The following is a 21,308-nucleotide window of genomic DNA, read 5'->3' as shown; positions in this document are numbered from 1 at the left end:
CCCCCGCGATCTGCGGCTTGTGTGTGCTGGGATCCGGGTGAGATCCCGGGGGGGGGCAGGCCGGAGCCGGCCGGCGGCGAGCGCGCTGCGGTGGCCCCTTGCCAGTGCGTCGCGGGGAATCCGGAGCGACACCCGGCCCGGGGTGGGCTGCCCGCCGCCCCCCGGGAGGGGCAAGGTGACCAAACCCACCCAGCGGCGGCCGGCGTGGCCCTTCAGGGTGCCCCGAGGATGCCGCTCCCCCTCTCACAGACGGCTCTGTAAACAACGTCGCTTTTCATAAAAATGCGAAAAGAACGCGCTCTCTTCATTTCCTTCCCGGGAGCAGGTTTCACACTGCTCTCGCCCATCAGGAGGGCTGGGGAAGCAGCCTGCGCGCTGTCTGTGGGGCCCGCAGCCGCGCCTGGCTCCCGCTTTCGGCACCCGGCTGGCAGCCCAGACCTCTTCCCAGCGCCCGAGGTGCGGAGGAAGCGCCGCTTCCCCCGGACCTGGCAGCGGGACCGGCTCCGCTGCCGCTCCGCAGGCTGCGCACGCCCTGCCGCCGCGCCCCGCTCCCCTCCTCCGGGACCTGCCGTGGCCTCCCCCCGCACAGTGTCCTCACGGAGAGAGGGGGCTTCCTTCCCGCTGCCCCCGGCCCCTGGGCTGTCCCGCCCCGTCTGTCGCGGCGGCGGGAGAGCCGGGCTCGGCTGGCGGTTTGCAGCCGCCACCCGCCTGCAAGGGTTTGAGCTACAGCTCCTCCGCTCGGTCCCCCCCCCCCGGTTTCCCAGAGCGGTGACTTACGGCAACGGGGCTTGCATTTTTTTTTTTTTTTTAATTTCCTTTTAACCTGAAACTCTCCCAAAATCTTTTAACAAATTCTGGCACCATCTTTCCCCGTTGCCAGGATCACCGGACATCCTTTCCCGCTCCTCACCCGACCCAAACCATCAAAACGATACTTCTGACACGTAAAAATCCACACACCGAGGAACTCTGAAATCGCCCCCGTCCCTCCAGCAGGAGCATGGGGCCCGGCAGCTCACCGGCCCCGGCCCCAGCCCGCTCCTCGGGGAGCGCGGAGCGTCGCAGCCGAATAACGAATCCAGAAAGCTGGAGCGAGGGGTCGCCTCCCGTTCCTGCGCTCGGCGGTGAGCTGTGCTCGTCCTCGCCTCCCACCATTTAACCACTCAATTAAGCGGAGAAAGGTGAACTCCCCATTACGCTGTCCCCAGGCATTTTGGCGTCTCGCTCCTTCCCCTCTTCATTGGCAAGCCCGGCCCGAGCAGCACGCACACGCACGGCCGGCTCAATCTCCTTTCTCCGCTAGAATAATATTGTTCCTAACGACGTGGCCGGAATAGACACTTGCATATTAAAAGTGAGGGAGGGGGGGAGATGAGAAGGGAATATTTAGTGTAATCCAAGTGCTTGATTATCCATATTCTGATCAAAAAGAGTTTCTGAGGCCTGCTGGGAGTGATTAGATTAATGTAATGTGGTTTGAAGGGTCTGTGTTTTCTCTCTTAATTTGGGTCATTACTCGGAAAGCAAGCGTGAGATCATTTCATCTGCATGCAGGGAAAGATAGTCATTCAGGAGCGGCTTAATCACGCCGTAATGAACCGACCCCGGAGAGCGGCGCTGGGAAACTCCGAGCCGCCCTTTGCGCTGCCGGCCGGGCGGCGCAGCCCTGCGGCGGGTCCCGCACCGGCGCTGCCCCTTTCGCGGGGGGCAGCAGCCTTCTGAAGCCGCCGGGTTCCCTCCCGCCCTCGTTTCGTTTCCTCCGTTTCCCCGCCGCCGGCCCAGCTCCTGCAAGCCGCGTTTACACGGGGGATAGCGCCGTTCAGCCCGGTCCCCGCTCGGGCCGGGGCGGGAAATGAGACACCTGCGAAGGGCCGGTTTATTGTCCCATGATAGATATATATAGATATATATATATTCCTCACTTATTTGAGCGTACATTTAAAATGGAGATTTACAGACACGTATAAAGAGCGCTGTCCTGGCGCCGGGCGGCCAGCCCGGGCCCTCCTGGCCCGCTCCGGCGGCGCAACGCGCCGTTAAATAAGATTCCTCTTATGTACAACTGCGGCTCGGGATCACTTGGTACCGGCGGCTGAGCTCGCTGGGGAAAAGACAGAGAAGGAAAGGCTGGTTTGGATAAATAGTGCTGGCCTGGTGGAGCAGGTCCGAGTGGGGCGGTACGCTGGGCCCTTAGCTCTGCCCGCTGCGCCCAGGGTCCCGCGGCGGCGGCGGCGGCGCGCTGGAGACGCTGTCGTGCAACTTTCGGACGTGCTTCTTTAAATCAAAGTTTCTGCAAAATCCTTTCCCGCAAGTGACGCACGTAAAGGGCTTCTTGTCGTTGTGGGTGTGCATGTGGAAAGTCAAGTTATAGATCTGGTGGAAGGCTTTGTTGCAAATGGTGCACTTGTACTGCTTCTCTCCGCTATGGGTCAGCTTGTGGTTCTTGTAGTTGCCTGCGAGAGAGGAAGAAGGTGGAAGAGGGGGTTGCCCGAGGGTGCCCGGGCCGCACGGCGCACAGGTAAGGCAGGGCAGGACGGGGGGGCATTAGGAAGTGTCTCCCCCCGCACCCCGTCCGACTTGTCAAACTCGGTCCGCGTCACCGCGGAGCAGCGCGTAACTGGCACGGCACAAATGAGAGGCAGGGTCAGCCCGGTGACCCGCGGCAAATGAAGGGCTCTGGATTAGGACCAAGGCCCGGCACCTCTCATTTAAAAAGCATTTAGGGAGAACCGTCAGCAGTGCCCGGCGATGCGGTCCGGCTTAGAGGGAAGGTAATTGGGAGCGGCGGCGGCTCTGCCCGCGCCCCTCTCTTCCCCCAGCCGGGCAGGGCTCGCCGCTTTTAATCCCCGCTAATGATGGACGAGGACCCCGCGGGGGCCCCCGGCCCGGCTCGGCCCGGCCCGGCTCACCTTTCTGGTGGAAGCCCTTGCCGCAGAACTCGCAGACGAAGGGCTTGTAGCCGGCGTGGATGCGGATGTGGGTGTTGAGTGTGGAGCTCCTGTTGAACGCCTTCCCGCACTGGTTGCACTTGTGGGGTTTCTCCTGCACCGGGGGTCGAGAGGCGCGTCAGGGGGGCTGCGGGGAAAGCAGGGGGGGAGCCGCCGCCTCCCGCACCCCGCCTGCCCCCCACCTACCTGGGTGTGGATGATTTTGTGCCGGCACAGGGTGCTGGCCTGGCGGAAGCCCTTCCCGCAGACCTTGCACACGAACGGCCTGGCCCCCGTGTGCACCGGCATGTGGCGGGTGAGGTTGTAGTGTGCGTTGAACACCTGCGGGGAAGCGCCGGGAAGGCGAGGTCAGGCACGGCGGGGCCGCCGGCCGCCCCCGGCCCCCCCCCCCGCCCCATGCCGGCGCCCCCCTTACCTTGCCGCAGACCTCGCAGGTGAAGTTTTTGGGCTTGCCCTCCGCCGCGCCGCCGCCGCCGCCCCCCAGCTTGGCGTGGCCCTTCGGGGGGCCGCCGCGCTCCGCCGCCGCCGCCTCCTTCATCACCTGGTCCAGGTGTCCCGGCAGCCGCTCCTTGTGGGCGAAGGGCGGCGGCGGCGGCAGCTTCTCGGCCGCCAGCCCCGCCAGCTTGGCGTTCTCCAGCAGGAAAAGCTTCTGGTGGGCCGAGAGCCCCCCCGGCGGCGGGGCGCCCAGCAGGCCGGCGGGGAAGAGCTGTCCGTGCAGGATGTCGGCCGGGTGGTACGCGGCGTCCAGGTAGTTGAAGTAGTAGAGGGAGCGGGGGGCGGCCGGCACGGCCCCCGCTTGGTGGATGACCTGCGGCTTGATGAGCCGGCCGCTGGGCTGGCCCAGGGCGAGCTCTGCCTTGCAGCAGACGCCGCAGTTGGCTTTGCAGAGCCCCGCGCCGCCCCGCAGGCTGCTCTTCCACAGCTCCGAGTAGTTGAGGAGAGTCTTGGAGGGCACCTCGTAGCCCAGCGGCGGGATGGGGATCACGCAGGGCAGGGGCGAGCACAGGCTCAGCGGCTTCTTGCCCGGCTCCGGCTCCGGCCCCGGCCCGCCGTGCCTCTGCTCGAAGGCTGGCTTGGGCTCCGACGTCTTGGCCATGATCCGCTCGATGGAGAAGGCCAGGGTCTTGGAGGGGTTAGCGGCGGCGGCCCTGCCGTCGTGCCGGGGGCAGGAGGAAGGCATGACCGTCTCCAACGACCCCGAGCTCGCCATGTCGCTCCGCCGTGCGGGGACTTGGTGTGAGCAGCGACTCGCTCCCGCTCTCGGCTCTGCATTCCAGAAAAGCCAGGAGACAAATCAATTTAATAAGCACCTTGTTCTCCCCCCACCCCCCCACCGGCACCCCCTCCCTATTTACATTCAAATGAACATATCCAAGAACAATGGCACGTAGGGTACCAGATTACTGCTCATTAAGCGGAACACGCTAAAGTAACATGCAAGCTAGACCTTGTTAGTATTTGGGGAAGAAAAAAAAAAAAGAAAGAAAAAGAAAAACCTCCCCCAGCCCAATGCCACCCAGCCCAGCCCCACCGATGGCCGCGGTCCGGGAAATGCGGGGGCAGGGGCGGGGGGCACGGCGAGGGGCGACGGGGCTCGCCTTGGGACCACTTACCTTTGCCCAGCGCCGGCGAGACTCATCCAAGCAGCGCAGTGTGGCCACAGTCACATTTTGATAGCAAACATCTTCCTGAGCGTCAGATCACGGTCTCGTACATTTAAAGCTGACATCACATGAAGTCACTTCGAGCAGAATGACATGGGGATGCCACCATGGATCTTCCCCGAGCCGAGGCGCCGGGCTGGAGCGCGGTGGGCTGGGGCAGAGAGAGGAAGAGAAGCCCCCCCCTCCACGCACAATTTCCTTCCAGTTTAAGACGCACAAATCGCTCGTGTGCGAGCTGGGTTTTTTTCCTCTCTCTCTCCCTTCTTAAAAAGCAACTTGCAAAGCAGAGGAATCGTTTTGCATGTGGCAAATTAGAAGGCAAGTGCGATTCACAAGTTGGGTGGAAAAGAGTGCTCCAGTTCTTGCTGGGGTTAGAAGAGCCACTCCGAGTGAGCGTGAGGTTTTTTTTTCCTTTCCTTTTTTTTTTTTTTTTTTAAGAAGGGGGAGAATGAATTTTTTTTTTCCTAAAGCAACTACCACGCAACCATGCTCGAGTTATTTTGGCAACCCATCTGCAATCAGCTCCGTTGCAACCGAGCTGGAAGATAATTAATAAATTGTCACTTATCTGCGAGCCTCCCCAGCATGTATAAATTAATAGCCAACCCATTAATTAGGACAGTGTATTAATGTTAATTAAACTAAGTTTAATTCCACCCCCCTCCCCTCTCAGGGTAGCTGGTGATTAGCCTTAAATAAACGCGGAGGGAGTCGAGTCCAGGGCTGCGTTTTCGCTGCTTTTAAAAATAATAATAAAAAAGGACCCGTGCGCTGCGAACGGGAGTTTTGCAAATTGTCACCCCGAAAGGTGCCCGCTTTCCCGGGAGGCAGCCGGGCGGCTCTCCCTTTTCCTTCTAGCCCTGGTCGTGCCCGTCCCCCCTCCCTCCTAAACAGGCGACACTACATTATAGCGCCTGGATGCCGGGGTTTCTTCCCTTCCTCTCTCTAATTAAAACGACTTGCTGCGGGAGGGGAGGATTTGGAGAAACCTCAGATGCGACGACGCGGTAATTGAGAGAGTCCCGTGCCCACCTGTTTTAGGGGGGCCCGGCTGCAGCGGCAGCACCTCCCCTGGCCCTGATTAGCCGCCCCGTCCCTCGCCGGGGCTATTCAGCCGAACCAATTTTCCCCCAGCGATTCAGGGCGCTCAATTCTCTTTCACTTGTAGCTACTATAGCGCTGCGTGGAACCTGGTTTTGTGTGTTTCTAAAATAAAGGGGAGGATTATCCGGGGGAGGGGGGGGTAGCGAAGGGTTTAGATTGAGCCTGGCCAGAGGTAAAGCAAGCAATGAAAAGGCCCCTATATATATTTTTTTTTCCGCCTCCCTAGCACGCCTAAGAAAGTTTGGAGGAATTCGGGGGTTTTGTGCGGCGCTGACAAAGCCGCGCCTCCCCTCCCCGCCGGGGCAGCTCGCTGGCGGCTGTTTGCAGACAGGCTTTTTCACCTGCGAACCACAACACGCTCCAGAAACAAACTTTGAAAGCGGCGGCCGCCCCGGGCTCCCGGCGGGGAGCGCCCTGCCCCGGGGCTGCGCTCGGGGCCAAGGGGACACCCCGCCTCGGGGGGGGGTGGGGGTCTCTCTGCCTGGAGCATCAGGTGTTGGCGTACCCCCAGCCCTGCCCGCTCCATCCTCCCCACCTGGGTCTGGTGGGTCAGCGTGCGAGGGAGGAAACCGTCCACCTTTTTGGGGGAGAGGGTGAGACGGGACTGCGGAGAGCCACATGCACCGGCACAAGCCCGTCCGGTGATTGGGCTGCGGGAGAGCCCGGCGGAGCCCCGGAGAGCCGCGCCGAGCCGCGCCGCCTGCCCAGCCCGCGCCTCCGCCGGGCAGCGGGCAGGCGACGGCTGGACTCCGCTCGCTCCCGGGGCTCGCCGGCTTTAGCAAAGTATTTAATTAGCCTCCACAAACTTCTTTTCCTCGCCTGCAGATTATACTGAGTGGAGGGTTGGGAACTATTTTACACCTTGCCACTCACATGTTAATTAATCTCTATCTAACCCTAATTGCAGTTTATTCAAGCACCGCTCAACAGCTCACCCACACAATAAACACTGGGGCTGCTTTTATCCATATTACTCCCCGCTCACACGTTGAGTAATTAACTCCAGTACCAACTAATAGTGCAAACAAATATTTTCTGTAAACGAGATGATTTCGGGCAGGATAAAAGAGGGCTGCGGAGCCGGGGCTGGGAGCTCGCTGCCAGCTTCCCCGCGCCGCCCTTGTCCTTGCTGGGATGTTTTCTGGCCCGGTTGTTTTCTGGGCCGGGTCTCTCCCTCCTTCCCTTCCTGGCCGACGGGACGGCTGCTGGATCGGGGCAGCGAGTCCCGCAGGCCTCGGGGCTCCCGGGGGTGAGGAGCGGCGGCGGGGACCCCGTGCAGCAGCCCCGGGGCCGCCTCCTTCCCGCGGCCAGTAGGAAGCCCCCGCGGAGCCCGAGGCCGGGTACCGGCCCGGGCTGTGCCGTGCCGCTGCCTCCCGGCCGACGAGGAGCTGTGGTACCGCACGCCTTGTGCATCAGTGCTTTGGGACCCCAGCTAAGACCCGGGCGTCGGAGCTCAGTATTTTAATTGAAATCGCAGGTTTAGGCACAGCTGGAGGCTGTCTCTATCGATTCGACTTCTGCTGTTCCGGCAAGCACATTACAAATGACTGACTTTGAGACAGCTGCCCCGGCCACGCCGCCCTGCCCGCCGCCGTGCCTTCGCCCGCGCTCTGCGCCGCCAGCGCTGAACGGGGCTGGGGAAGTCGAGGTGGGCCAGCCCGGGTTTGGGGGGCAGGAGCGGCTGCACGTCGGGCGGCTGCGGGGTCCCAGCTCGGCGCCGCTTTCTGCCTCTCCCGTGGAGGCTGTTCTCCAGTGGGGTTTTAATCCTTCACCCCCCCATCCCACGCCTGACGTTTGGAGGGGAGAAATGGTTTGCGGATTTTTCTCTGGAAGGCGCACGCCGCAAAGCCTCTCGCAACGCAGACGCCATCGCTCTTACGGTTATTTTTGCGCCGCTGTGCCCCCAGAAAAACGACTGCGAGGCCGGGACGGCCGGGACGGCCCGGCCCCCTGCGCGAAACGCGCCGGGCTCGCCCCAGGGCTCAGCTAACGCCTCGCTTCATCCGCTGGCCCCGTACGCCCCGGCAGCCACAGCCCCAAACGCTCCCCGGCCGCTGACATCGAAAACCGGTGGGGGTTTCCCTCTCGCCCCCCGACAGCCAGACCCACTCGGCGAGTGGCTCCCGGGGGTGCGTCCCGGGTGGGTCCCGGCCGGGCGGGGAGCGCAGGGCCCCGCAGGCCCGGCCCGGCTCCCCGCGCCCGTCGGGCCGCCCCCGCCTGGGTAGTTGGCGCTGGGCATTTATGGTCCACTGGAAGATAACTTAGGATCCTCCTAGTTATTTAACTTGGCAGCTGCTTAAACTCCACAGTGGAAGCTGCCGAAAGTTATTAGCATTACGCTTCGATCTCACTGAAATGGTGGCTTTGATTTCTATGCTGCTTTGCTTTTTATATGTATTTTTTAAAATACTTTTTTTTTTTTTTTAAATAGAAGAAGGCAACGGACGACCGGGCAAGCCACCAGCCCAGGCAATTAGGACGGGGTTGCCTTTTGTGAGGCGGGGGGCAGCCTCTGATGTGGCTTTGTAGCTTTATGGCTGGCGCAAGGTGTGGCGGAGGGGCCCAGGGTCAGGCTGGGAAGAGAGCTGGGCTGCGGTGCTGCCCGGGCCCTGGCCCCACCGTGCTGGGTTTGGGTCTGGCTTGGTGCAAGGCAGCAATTATGCCCTCAGGGCGCTGCCCGGGGATGGCCCCAAGGTGTTTGGCTGGAGTTCGGTTTGCAGTGGTCAGAGACAGACACTTTTTGGACAAATTAGCAAGCAATGAATGGGGAAATCAGGTTAGCAAAGTTTGGGGCTGGGGTGAAGAGGGTGTTGTTACCAATTTGACTGCTCCCCGTTACCCCTTTGAAATTACGGTACCTCGTGTAACGGGAGCAGTACCAGCGGCTCAGCCCCTATGGGCAGTCCCTCTCATCCTGCAGGGCCCTTAGGGTCAGTGGAGTGACCCTGCTGCCATGTCACCCAACGGGCACCGCCGCGACTGTGTATGGGGCAGGGGCAGTGCATGGCGAGGCCACCTTGCCTGGAGCAGAGGCGTTGAGTCCTTCCAGACTATTTTTTCAGCCCATTCACTGAGTTATGCACAATTTACTGCCTATACGTAGGCAGATAATTTTAATTATTTAGATTTTTTTTTTTTTTAGCATAATGAAACACTACTGGGGAGCTAGGTTTTGGAGCACCGCATGGGTCCCAGAGCAAATGCAATTAGTGAGATTTTGGAAGTGCACTGGCCCAGAGTCCTTGCATGGCTGTGCTGGTCGACTTTGTCAGTGATGGCAGGGGTAACATCGACATTCTTAACCTGAGTCTAATTTTAAGGGCTGGTATCTGGCCTGCTCCTAAAGCTGTTTGAAATCTAGCCCTACTGCAGAGCAACTGGCAGGGCACTGTAGCAGGAGCTGCACAGAGTGCCTCGATGGCAATCAAACTGGCTTATGTAATTCTAAAAATGGCAACTCCTTACTTGCCACATCTCTTTCTGTCTATGCGGAGAGTCCTGCAGAGCTGCCAGACAGAAGCAATTGAATGAACTCTTTTCTCGGCTCATTTCTCCTTCCGCAGCTTGGAGAAAGTGAGCCAGAGCCTATTCTAGTTTGCCTGTCAACAGGAATGGTAACTAACGGCTCCATCCCAGCCAGGCTTTATGCCCCAAAAACACTGCCTGCCTGTGAGGGGTAGAGACATCATGGGTGAAGTCTAGTTCCTGGTGTGAGACCGGTCTGGCCCAGGAGGCAGTCAAGGAGTTGGCGGAGTCCACGTCATGTCCGAAGTCAACCCGGACAGTAAAGCAAGCAAGAAATTGTTGAAGGGGTGAGCTGCTGTTCTCCATCCTTGCTGTCAGCAATAGTCATTCTTCATGTTGCAGTAAGGAAGCAATGCTGCATTTCATTTCTGAACGCTGAAACTGAAAGATGTCCCTTCCTAATGTTTTGAAATGTTGTACTTTTTCATTTTGAAAGAGTGGGAGCTTTTAAATTTTTCTGGTTTTGTGTTTTTTTTTCCCCTATTTTCTATTTAGGAGAAAAGGTGGGAGGAAGTAGAGAAGGAGAATATAATGGGGGGATGGCCTTGTTCTCACTTTCCTACTGAAAACGTTTCAGAAAAAGGAGCAAAAAACAGTGAAAACGGGTAGAAGCCCACTTCAGTTTTGTGTTCCCATTCCTTCCCTTTTTTGCTTGAAAGAAGGATGGCCAAAAAAATAAGTGGGACAAACCCCACGTGTTTTGAATTATTCTCCCCTTAATGAGATAGAAAGACATCTCATTTTCAAAATTACTTGCTTTTTCAATGAAAAAAATCAAATAGAGTAAGAATCTTTAGAAAGCCAATCTTTCCACTGTCTTTTTGCAACTCACTCCCCGCTCGGTGTCGACCAGCTTTTCTGGCTGTGCCACATGTTCAAGATTTGTATTTGCTTGTTTGAACTGTTGTCCCAGATGTCCTCATCCGCTGCAGAGCAGGACTCCACGGGCTGCAAGGTACGGAGGCAACAGCATGTTACCTCCTTCCTCCAGGCCATGCAGGACCGGCTGGGCTGTAGCATCCTTGTCCCTGGTGGTGGTGGCAGGACTCCCAGTTGGCTGGTGAAACTGATACTGTGCCACTTGGGCACAAGCAAAGTGCCGATTTCACCCCAGAAGACGCGATGTAGAAGAACCAATAAAAATGCGCCCAACAATCAGAGCCCAAACTGAAAATCCAGACCTTGTTATTGCAGAAAAATCTTAAATGCATGACCCAAGTATTCCCTGAATGTTCAAGAACACCCACAAATTCTGTAAAAATAGCTGATAATTTATTTGTTTGATTTAATTATGAGCCTAGCTTGTGATTTTGGGGTGGGGGTAGGGGTGGGGCTGAAGTTGGTGATGCTGAAAAACCAATTTAGAGAAAAGCCCAGGCGAGTCATCAGCTGTGGGGAGCAGGGGAGCTGCTTAGGCTCTTCCTCATGAAACGCAGAGCATTGCAGAATCCACCAAGGACTCTGAGACTTCTCTGGTGAGGAGGCCCCCACCGGGGTCACCGTTTCTCCGCAGGGAGCTATAGGCCTTTGGCCCTGCAGTCTATGGATGAGATTGGTGTCCCATGGCCAGTGTGTGTTGGAGGGATTGGTTCATCTCTTCCTGCTTACACACCTGGCTTGACCAAGGGTGTATCTGTTGTGGTGAGCATTAGCTGCCCCTTAGCAGGTTGTCCTTCCCAACCCCACTGGGCTGTGCTACTGGGTGACTCCCAGCGCTGGTGAACATGGCTATGGGACATGTTCCTGTCCCTTACGTGAGGGTCCAGATGGGCTTGGAGTCTGCCGTGCGCTCTGCCTCTGATGTACATCGCAAAACCGAACCTGCAATCTTTACTGGTTTAGCTGGATAGAAAAAAACCTTCCCTGTTATCAGAGTTCGCCACCACATTCACTTCAAGCCTTTGAGCTATTTCTCTCCTCCTTCCTCCCTTCAAGTGCGTGCCTCTCCTCTCCAGCTGACAGCCTGGGACAGCCCCCCGAGATCAGCTGCTTGTGGAGCGCTCTCTGCCGAAAGCAGTCCTAAACGGTGTGGCCTTTGTTCCCCCCAGCTGTCTTATCCTCCGGGATCTGCAACAAGTCCTCATTTTACAGACCCCGTCTTGTCAGTCCCCAATCTGATCTGACCACCTGGTTTGTTTTTGAATCGAGCACTTGAGTCATAACATTTCTGTTTATTTCAACAACTGTATTCCTTGCATAGGAAATGAGCCAAGATGGTCTAAGGCGGGGAGAGCGAAGCATGTCGTGGTTGTGATTGCTTTTGCTCTCCCAATATCAAATTTTACAGTATAATCAAAATCTTATTTTTGTACTACTGGACTCTGTTATTGACTTAATCTTCTTAAGTGCTCCTATTATTCCAGTGATTTCATCGTTGCATGTTGATTTTAATCTTTTGATCTCCATATTAGCTACTGCCTGCAACTAATTTGTTGCTCAGTGTTTTTCTTTGTTTTGACCTGTGAGGCATTTTCCTCATGGCACACAACTCTGCTGGCAGATTGCATATAATCTCTGCACTTTTTTTCTCCCATATTTTGCATAGCTACAACAAATGCAGATTTACAACTTGAAATGGAATATGCATCTTTTAGAAAGGCTGAGGAAAATATCACTTCAGGTTTAGCTCAAGAGCCTAAACATGCTTGAATAAAGGAAATACGGCTGAATATAGCTCACCGGAGAGAGGTGTCACGTAGGCTTTTTAGTCCAGCAAGTTCAGAATGGGTGGCAACTGCAATAATTGTAACTTGTATTATATGCAGTCAGGGATCAAAGAGTTTCTGAAAGCATTGCTAAACCTAAGATGAAGAAGGCTGGTTTTTGTGAATGGCTTAAGGGACTCTCGAGCTGGACTCAGCTTGACGCAGCGGTGGCTCTGCTGAATCGTGACACCACGGAACAGGTTTTTGAACAAACATTGGTGACAGTGGCAGTAGTGCGGAGTGGTGAACTTCACAGACAAAGTGCAGAGGTTGAAATTTGGCTCAGCTGCTGTTTGGTTGGCCATTAGATGAGTGTTTTTTCCCTTGGTAGTTGATGGTTTAACCTGTGCTGATTTATTGGGCGCGTTGTTTGCTTTAGCTTTTTCTTTTAAAGCTTAGAGAAGTAATTTTTGCCTTAGGTTTGCTGTAACTTTTTTAAAAAGAACACAGCCTAAACATTGACAAAATCATCTTTGCTTTGCTGCGTGCCTGTTTATGCTTCTGAACACAAATTGTCTTCTAATATTTTTGACGTTTTGGTCACTAGAGAGGCAGAAAAGCAATTTCTAAGATGCCTATGGGCCAGGAGACATGCATTACAGCAGAGGGGAAAGAATCTGTTAGTTGCTGAAATATAAAACAAATTGGATGAACAGCTGCTGACACTTGTCAGTCAAATAGTTGATAGCATTTTCAGTCTCCATGCCACATGCTTTAAGTAAGTCTGTCAAAAAAAGGATATTTTCGCTGGACTTCCCTGTAAATATGAGAGAAGTTTTGGCCTGATCTATCATTTAAAATTTTTCTGGCAGAAGAATGAAATTTTCCTTTCCCCAAAACTGATTGACATAACTGTACTGGCAGATTCTTCATCTAGGTGCAGTTGTACTGGCAGAAAGTCCTTTGATTGTTGGAGCTTGTTCCATCGCAGCGATGGTTGAAGCGAAACCAGCAGCAGACCTTTGCGTTCCTTGGCTGGGTTTGCAGAGCGCTCCCATCCATCAGCAAGCCCTTTTAGATGCTGCCCGAGGTGTAGCTTTGCTCTGTCGGACCCTGAGTCCTGTCCAAAGCATAGTCTGTGGCCAGGAGGGCTTTAAACCCCGATTGATGTTTTTCAGACAAAAGCAAAGTATTTCGGATTCAACATTTCTGCAGGATTAACTCAAGCCGGCACTTCTCGCTATGGTACCGTGGTGCAGCACCCATAAGGAGAGGGTCGGGCTGCCAGCACCCACTTAACCATTTGCAGGGTTAGAGGCAGTGGGGATCAGGGTGCAACACGCTCCTTTGCTCAACCACAGGCTGCAGGTTCTGGAGTGGGAGGTTAAATCCTGCTTTGCAGCATTGCTCGTAAATGAGCTCTTCTCCCCGCTCACACTAAAGTATGAAACTTGAAGCTCATCATTTGCGCCCAAACTCCTTGAAAGAAGTAAGCTGGCTAACGTTTCCTTGTTTTGAATGTGTGGTCAAGCCTGACATACCCTCAGGGTTGTTACAGGGTCTCTGAGGTGCTTTATTGGGGTTTGAGGACACGCGAAAAGCTGTCACAGGCTATAGGTTCATTGCTAATGACAGAGAAACACAGACAAGAGTGTCCATAACTGCTGTTTCTGGGAGGCACCTATGTGCGTTAGTGATGCACAGCCAAGGATCATCTCCTGAAGGCTGCGCCCACACTCTTTCATTCAAAAAACTGAGCAGGGCTCACTATTTTGAAAGGTGGCAGGTGGAAGTGGGCTGTGTTTTCACCCAATAAATATTTCATGTTAAAAAAAAAAAAAAAAGGAAAAAAAAGGGAGCCAGTTCCAGAGCAGAATCAAGCTGTTTCTCCAGCTCTGCTCTGCCTGACTGGGAGCAGAGGTACAAATTTGAGTCTCCCCCAGTGTTCTTTACTACTAGCCTGGTGACCACCCCAGGTAAGGCTTTCCCAGTGCCTCCTCTTGGAGCTTTGCCCTTCATATAAATATTGGGGACAGCTGAGGGAGAGGATGAAGAGGGCATGAGCACACGTATGCATCAGTATGTGTATGGGTCTCAAATGGATCTCAACCACCTAGAAAGAAGGGACCTGGTGGTGCTTGCAGTTTGTTCATAGCTTTATGTCTTGTGAAACTTGTTTTGTCAGGCAAGTCCTGTGAGGACTTCAGGATGTGAAGGCTCCAAGCATAACGATGTCAGGATATAGTTGGGTTTTGTATGCGTCCCAGTGGCAGACGCGCAGAGGCACCTGAACTGGTTTTGGTGGACTCAGTATGACTTAAACACTCTGCCGTTACCTCAGTTCCTCTGGGGATTTAGGACCAAGCATTTGCACAGCTGGAGGATGGGTAAGAAGGGGGAAGAGCTTCCTGTGTCAGTGGCCACGTTCCTGCCTAAGTCCTCAGAGGTGGCTTTTCCTGGCAATGCTTCCCTCTACCAGCATAATGGACCAAGACAAAAACCAAGAAGTGATCTGCTGGCTACAGTCAGGGTTCAAAACTTATCCATGCTAGTGCATCAAAGGGCTTGTCAACATGTAAATGCTGCTAAATGTGCATGCCTACCACCCACTCCTAAAGTAAAGACCTTGCTAATGTCCCTATTCCAAGGCAGGTGGTGTACGCAGATCACCATGGGTGGGTGGGTGTTGAATGTGTAGGGTATGGCCATCCAGATGGGGCTGCAGAGCCCCTCCAGAGCTAGGTGGTAAACTCTGCCACAGAGGGAAGGGACCCAAAATCCAGCATTACAGGTGAATGTGCTCCAGGCTCCATAACTATCCCAGCCCCATTTGGGAGTCATCACCCTCTTCACTGGCTGTTCCCAGAGGTCCCCTCCTCCTCCCATATGTCCAGGGAGTGTCTCATGGCTCTTAGGCACTGGAAGATGGTTTAATTTAACGGTTCATTATGTCAGGCAGCTTCATCCAAGCAGGACGTTTTTCCGACATTTGCCCATCTTTTATTTGTGGGTGGTGAACATTTGTCCTCAGGCCCCAGGGCGGCAACAGGTTACTGTGCTTGGGGGTGAAGGACACCAGCTCTTCTGCTTCTCTCTCAAATGACTGAAACCCGGGCTAGCAGGAGTCATTTTCAGTTTGAATTGGCTGATGGGAGGGAGTGATTGCAAAACCTCTTAGAAAACTCCCAACCCAACGTGCTTTCCATCAAACCAGCCTGCTTTTTAATTTCAGCTAGGCATCTGCCCTGTGCGTTTGTAAGTGCCCTGCAGGCTGCTGCAATCGGCTGCTTTGGGGGAAGTTAAAAAACAAACTGAGGCTTTTTGGTGGAAGCTAAGTGTCAGGCAAGGCTGATTCCCAGGGGCTGTACCAGAGCAGACCATCAATTGGACGTCCAGAGACAGATCATAGGACGTAGAGAGCAGGTATCAGTGGAAACAACTGTGACAGCTGAAATGTCCTTGTACCTGGGGAACATACAGTCTGGTCCCACCCTGACCTTTGGGAGCAAATCAGGAAACCATCTTCTTAATTAATAAACTGTAAAAACACCCATGAGAAAAGAAAATGCCTTTATTCTGAGAGGTGGGGGCTCTTACATCTCAGCTTGTAATCTTTTTTTCTAAGGCAGACATAAAAAGACTCCGTAATTTATTCTTAGGACATCTGAATAGTTATTTATTGAGAAGCCACAGTTCTCACACTTTTACAACTGTCGGCTTGTATAAGGCAAAAAAAGCAAGATGGGTCACTATTTTACACAGAAAGTAAAAGCTCTGGAGGGGGGGACTGATGGACATGCAGTTACTGGTCAAAATGCAATGTACATGACATATAAAAACCATTGTGAAACAGAGGAATTGTAAGTTATGGTTACAATCTACTGAAATAAATATTCAATATATTATTATAAACACATTTGTATAGTCTAGGATTGTAATTAAAGTTGTCTTTGTACATACACGGTTATTTGAAATTTAAACAAAAACGTAACATTTAGAGGAGCAAACGTCAACATAAAACAACTGCTCTGGACCTGTAATGTGCCATGATACATCCATAATGATAGGATTAATCTGGTGTGGCAATTAGAATGACTAATCCTTTGGGATGTAGCCTCTATGGAGTTAACTGCATATTGAAGGGAAGAGCCTGGTACATTAAGAAGGATGCAGAATGATTCAAACGGCTGTCTGGGTTTGTTTGTTTTCTGTTTTTTAAATGAACAGAGAGAACAAAAAAATCATTTGTAACTGCCTCGTTCTTCTTTTAAAAACAAAGCTGTTTTTTTATTAATTTTAAGCAGTTGGCATCCACAGAAGAGAAACAAAGAAATGAAAGGACTCGATTCACTCATCTTCACAACAATTTACCATCAATGTATATACAGTACATTAATGAAGCATTGTTTAAACTTTAATTATAACAGGGACACACCTAGCATGTTTTCTATGTAGTTTTTCCATTAACAGTATTAAACAATGGTGCTCCATATTGCTTATGAACATATAGATATGAAATCAGGAAACCGATGAATCAAAGAGAGGTGCTAATCTTATTACCACACAGCTAACATGGCATTTGTATTGGTAAACTTCTCATGGGCATTTAGAGCTGACATAAAAATTCCTAATGTGGCTAACTGAGTTACAGACGAGGTACATGCACGGATACCAGGCGACCCCCAGCCGGTCCTCCGGGCCAGCTTCCCTAGTCATCCTCTTCGTCTTCCTCATCGCTGTCCTTCATGGTGATCCCCTGGAGCCCTCCGCCTTCGCTGACCGACGCCGTGGCCTCCTCTACCGTCAGCCGGTTCCGGATGGTCTCGTAGGTTTTGCTGTTTAAGGTGGAGTCCAGCACACCTTGCAATCGGAAATCCCGGTACGTTTTCTAAAGCAGGGAGAGGCACGGAGGAAGGAGGAGACAGCACAGAGGTCAGGGCCGACACCGGCTCCCCCGCTTTGCCGCAGGAGCCAGCCTGTGTCCCCGTGCCCGGAGCTTGGGGCCACTAATGGAAGAGGCTGGGATGCCAGGGAAATCCCCGCCCCGGGGACGTTTTGCATTGCCCCGGGCAGCGCAGAGGCTGCAGAGGGGGTCTCTGCCGGCCACCGCTTTGCCGTGGCAGAGGTCCCTTTAGGGTGCCTTGCGCCAGAAATCACAGCTCTGCCACTGCAGCCCTGCCTTTGCAGGGTGGCCGGGCTGTGTGGCTGCACAAAGGCTTCAAAGCAGGGATGTACTGGGGGCCCACAAGGGAGCCTCATGTATGGTAGGTTGGGGTCTAAAAAGACATCAAAGCAACAGATAAGGGCTGTGCTCACAACTAAATTTCCTTACTTCTGGATGCACTCAGCTGCCTGTAACATCAGTTAGTTTTCTTCATGCAGCAAAACGCTTATCACCCGTAACCGCAGACGTGATTACACATTCCCAGAATGCTCCGCATTAAATAATCCTACCTACAGTATTGGGATTAAATAAGCTAAGTCCAGGATACCAGGGAAAATTGTTGATATATAAACATAAGCACACGGCATATGTTTCTTAAATCTCTCATTCTTCACCTAATTCTGAAACTGGGGTTGCATTTCCATAATTAGCTATATTTCCCTTATTATTACGATTAATATCTCTCATTTGAATTTATGTTTAAAAACTTCTTGACTCTGTGAGATAAAACTCTGGCCTTGTAGTTCATTTAATTCTGCTCTGTGCTCTCTATGGAAACTATTTACTGTTCTGCTATTTCAGAAAGTCCTTGGATTTATTGTAGCTGCTTCTGAATGTATTATTGGTACAAATAAAGCACAAGGAAGAAAGCTTTCCTCAGCTAGCTGACAAGTAGAAATAATTTGTCTGTGCCTGTTGTTTTCAGTTATGAAAAGCACATTTAATACATTTCAGTTTTAATTTATTCATGCCTTCAATGTGTTCACTGCACACAAGACCATAAACATTATAAAATACTAGACCAAAAAGCATTAGATAGAACCTAAAATGATCAAAAATATATTTACCCCCTTCTGTGATCTTATTATTTCATGTAAACCACTGCGATTTCACACTGAAATAATTATCATTAGTCCAAGGCACGCACACACACACATATACACATACACGTGCACTCAAGGAAAAAAATGTTACTTTCAGGGTATGTTATCTCACCTTTGTGATCTCTTAGAGTTGATTATATACACCCGTTGTAAAAGAAACAACTTCAATTAACTATGAGAACAATCCTCATTTGCATTCTGATGATAATCACAAGCCATAGCTGGGCTTAAATGTTTCTAGTAAAACAGTGTTAAAAACTTTTGGTTTGATTTAACCCGTTTTAACGGTGGACTTCATTGGTGTGATCAACACGTTTGTCCACAAAAAGGCTAATTTTGGTGCGCGTGTTGTACAGGTGGGGTCGAATAGCAATAGAGTTTCCCTTTTTTCATGCAAGCAGTTACTTTGTTCTTATTTGCAAACCTGTATTTTGCATCTATATGCATTTCAAGTTCCTGTTTATCCTTTGCTACATGCCATACACACAAGTATCTTAATTTTTAAGGATTTTAATGAATGGCTTAATATATTTGCCAGCGACATTATGCCCAAGAGAACATGCCGCACGCATACACACACGCTCCTTCCGACAGCAAGCTGGTAGCAAAAACCCATCAGGTGATTACCTTTACTATCCTAATGAGAGTTTTCAGTTGATAAATGTGGAGCTGCAGGTCCATGCGGTCTGTCAGCCAGGTGCAGACAACATTCATCGAGCTGGTGTACCATTGCTGCAAGAGAGACAGGACTTCTCCAGCAACCACGTCAGGGCTGCGTGCTGCGCCCTGAGTAACCCAGGCAGCACCCAGCCTACAGTCAGCACCAACCTCTCCCACCAGCCCGCCTGTTGATGGGATATGACAGACTTAGAGGGGGAGACAGGCACCCTCTGTTACACAGAATTTCCATGCACGAGCTTTTAAATTTTAATAACAACAACAACAAACCTGTTAGGAGGGGTAACGGCCACCAGCAACACCACAAGGTTCTTCTAATCTGATTTTGCCATTGATGGGACTTGCCAGCAGTGGTGTGCGTTTGGCCCAATCCATTTTTTAACCCACTCCCCCCACCGCCGTGAGAGCACAGCCCTGCCTTTAAGTGTGTCGGACCCACACTCAAGCTACTTACCGTCTTGAAATTCAAACATAACCAGCCACGGGGCGAGTCTGGTTCCCTGATGGCGAGCGGAGGGGAGGCTCGTGCGGGGCAAGGTTTGGCTGCGGGTGAGGATGCTGGTGTAAGCACCTACCGACCGACGCCTGCCCAGGCTGCGCGGGAAATGCTTTGGTTTCACCCTCACAATTATGAAAGATGGAAAAGCAGCAAACAAATGAGCTTGTTTCAAGCTGCTGAACTCACAGGGCCCCTCCAGGGCCTGAAATTTTGCTGCTTGTCTGTGAAAAAGGCTTGCAGCTGTGTGGCAGCAGCCTGCCAGCCCTGCAGTGCAGGAAGTCTCCGGTGGGCTGTGGATCAGCGCCCCGCTCACGCAGGGCTGGCATTGCACGTCTGACGCCACACAGGCGAGCAGCGAGCCCTCGAGAGAAGGAAAAGCAGGGGCTGTGGCGGGGGTGGGTGTCACAAAACCCTCCCCGCGGCGCTCAGCACAACGGTTGAGTACAAAGTGGTCTGCATAGAGAAACCCATCACGCCTCTGTATGCACAGTCACACCCTTCTCTCGCAATCTCTCTTACACACACGCAGGCGCAATTAATCTAGAACCAGTTAAAGATAAAAAACCCCCACTGGACCAGTTTATTAAAATCCCAGTCGAGCACCATCCAGGTTAGTCTGAAATGCAGCTGCCTCCCAACCTGCCTACAACCTTGCATCAGCCCAACGCAGGTGTTGCTGCCTCCCTTCGCTGCACCGTCTCTGACGCAGAAACACGCCCTCTTCGCTCTGTTGCTGAAGCTGCCAGCGCAGCAGGGGCATGGAGACAACTGAATATTCTGTAATTGCAAAAACTGAGGCTGGTGACTTGTTACCCTCCAGCCTTCGCCGGGGAGGCCAGCGCCTGCCTGTGCGCAGCGTGCGGATGGCGCTGCTGGACGTGCGGCTCCAACACCAGGAGCTGTGACGGGGCAGGGCTGAGCTGGCAGCATCGGGGCCCGCAGATGCTGCTGTCCTGGAGCACCCACAAGCTGGCACAAGGCTTGCCAAAGCAAACAAATGAGTCCAAGCTAAACCAGCCCAGCATCACAGAAACGTGGGCTCAACACACATTATTGAACCGTACGGTAATGCACCCGGGGTGCCAGCCTCCACCAGGAGCAGACGGCACAGGTTAGCCGTGCTGCGTGGGGAAGGGTTTTTCCCCCCACTTCAATGAAGATGTTTCTGTACTTCTATTTCTACGCCACCTCCTAATAAAATGGAGCAAATAAAGGGATGGAAGAGTCACCGAAGAAATGGCACGTGGTAATCTCTTGCTCGATGCTTACACGTGTGGCAGAGATTCCTGCTGGCCCTTCATCTCCAGGACAGAGACCTGGCAAGAGCTAAGAGAATGAAACTAATTGAGACAGGCAAGCAGGAGCTCTCTCCGTAACAGAAGTCAAGCTCAGATACTGTTAGCTGTCACTTGAGGTCCTGACGTCAGATTGGGGTTGAATTGTGAAGTGCCCTGGTTAGCTGGTGTAGGCTGACCAGCATAGTAGACGTGAAGGTCTGGTGGGTCTTCATACCTTCCAATCCCTCAGACTGGTCTGAGAGGTCAGAACATCCCTGGATATCCCCAGAGAGCCCTGGGTGCCTGTGGGTGCTGGGGGGACAGCAGCCAGGTGGGGGGGTGGCACAAAGCAACTGCTGTCACTGGGGGATCTGCCTGGGTTCCCTTGTAATGCTGAGGGCCCACGTGGGCAAAACAGGAAGGAAGCGTTAATGTTTATAACGTTACTTTTCTGCAATCAGCATGCTTAAATGAGTCATGCTCTCGGGTGACATCAGCTGTGACCCAGGGCTGTGCTGGCACACAGATGCCCGGGTCACCCAAACGCCTCCTTCCACTACCTCTTTAAATCAAAACCCACAGAGGAACGAAGCGACCATATGCACGCCCTCTCCCTCCCACTGCTGGCTCTCGTCTTCCACAAAACGATCTGCCGGGTGTTTATGTCACCTCTAAACGAGATGAGAAGTCCCCGGTGGGGGCAGGTCCTGCCCATTCTGTCTGCCCCGTGCCACGCACACCTACACAGCTGTATGGATCCCAAACACAAATGATAACCTCTGCCCGGAGGTTGTCGGCAAGGTGACTTTGCTGCTGCGAGACCTTCAGACTAAGCAAAATGAAACATTTTTCTGTGTTTCTGGTAGGCACTCCAACACCCTGGATTCTGGGGAGACGCAAACTCCTCCGAGTCGAATCTG

At 53.0% G+C, this 21,308-nt stretch overlaps 2 protein-coding genes across 10 annotated transcripts in view; both read right to left on the bottom strand.

The window, feature by feature from the left end:
- Positions 1-809: 809 nt before the first annotated feature.
- FEZF2 (FEZ family zinc finger 2) lies at positions 810-4,732 on the bottom strand. The gene is made up of 4 exons (XM_075158452.1): positions 3,364-4,732; positions 3,135-3,269; positions 2,910-3,042; positions 810-2,453 (listed from the first exon to the last, which is right to left on the bottom strand). The coding sequence occupies exons 1-4, from the start codon at positions 4,156-4,158 to the stop codon at positions 2,191-2,193; spliced, it is 1,326 nt and encodes a 441-aa protein (XP_075014553.1). The 5' UTR covers positions 4,159-4,732; the 3' UTR covers positions 810-2,190.
- A 10,707-nt stretch (positions 4,733-15,439) lies between these two features.
- CADPS (calcium dependent secretion activator) overlaps positions 15,440-21,308 on the bottom strand; it is a 223,783-nt gene continuing 217,914 nt past the window's right edge. For all 9 annotated transcript variants that reach the window (XM_075158710.1, XM_075158712.1, XM_075158703.1 and 6 more), the window contains 2 exons: positions 18,562-18,666; positions 15,440-16,774 (listed from right to left, as the gene is read on the bottom strand). In XM_075158710.1, coding sequence (XP_075014811.1) covers positions 16,595-16,774; positions 18,562-18,666 — 285 coding nt within the window. In that variant the 3' untranslated portion in view covers positions 15,440-16,594. The remainder of the gene's footprint in view (positions 16,775-18,561; positions 18,667-21,308) is intronic.

This window comes from Calonectris borealis, chromosome 10, assembly GCF_964195595.1.
Source record: "Calonectris borealis chromosome 10, bCalBor7.hap1.2, whole genome shotgun sequence".
Classification (NCBI taxonomy): domain Eukaryota; kingdom Metazoa; phylum Chordata; class Aves; order Procellariiformes; family Procellariidae; genus Calonectris; species Calonectris borealis.
This window is presented reverse-complemented; position numbering and strand designations above follow the sequence as displayed.

Excerpts from the sequence above, each read along its gene's own strand:
- FEZF2 (XM_075158452.1), bottom strand. The coding sequence starts at position 4,158 with ATGGCGAGCTCGGGGTCGTTGGAGACGGTCATGCCTTCCTCCTGCCCC. Across the intron at positions 3,270-3,363 it reads CCTGCGAGGTCTGCGGCAAG|GTGTTCAACGCACACTACAA; the intron begins GTAAGGGGGGCG and ends GCTTCCCCGCAG. Across the intron at positions 2,454-2,909 it reads CAAGGGCTTCCACCAGAAAG|GCAACTACAAGAACCACAAG; the intron begins GTGAGCCGGGCC and ends CCTCTCTCGCAG.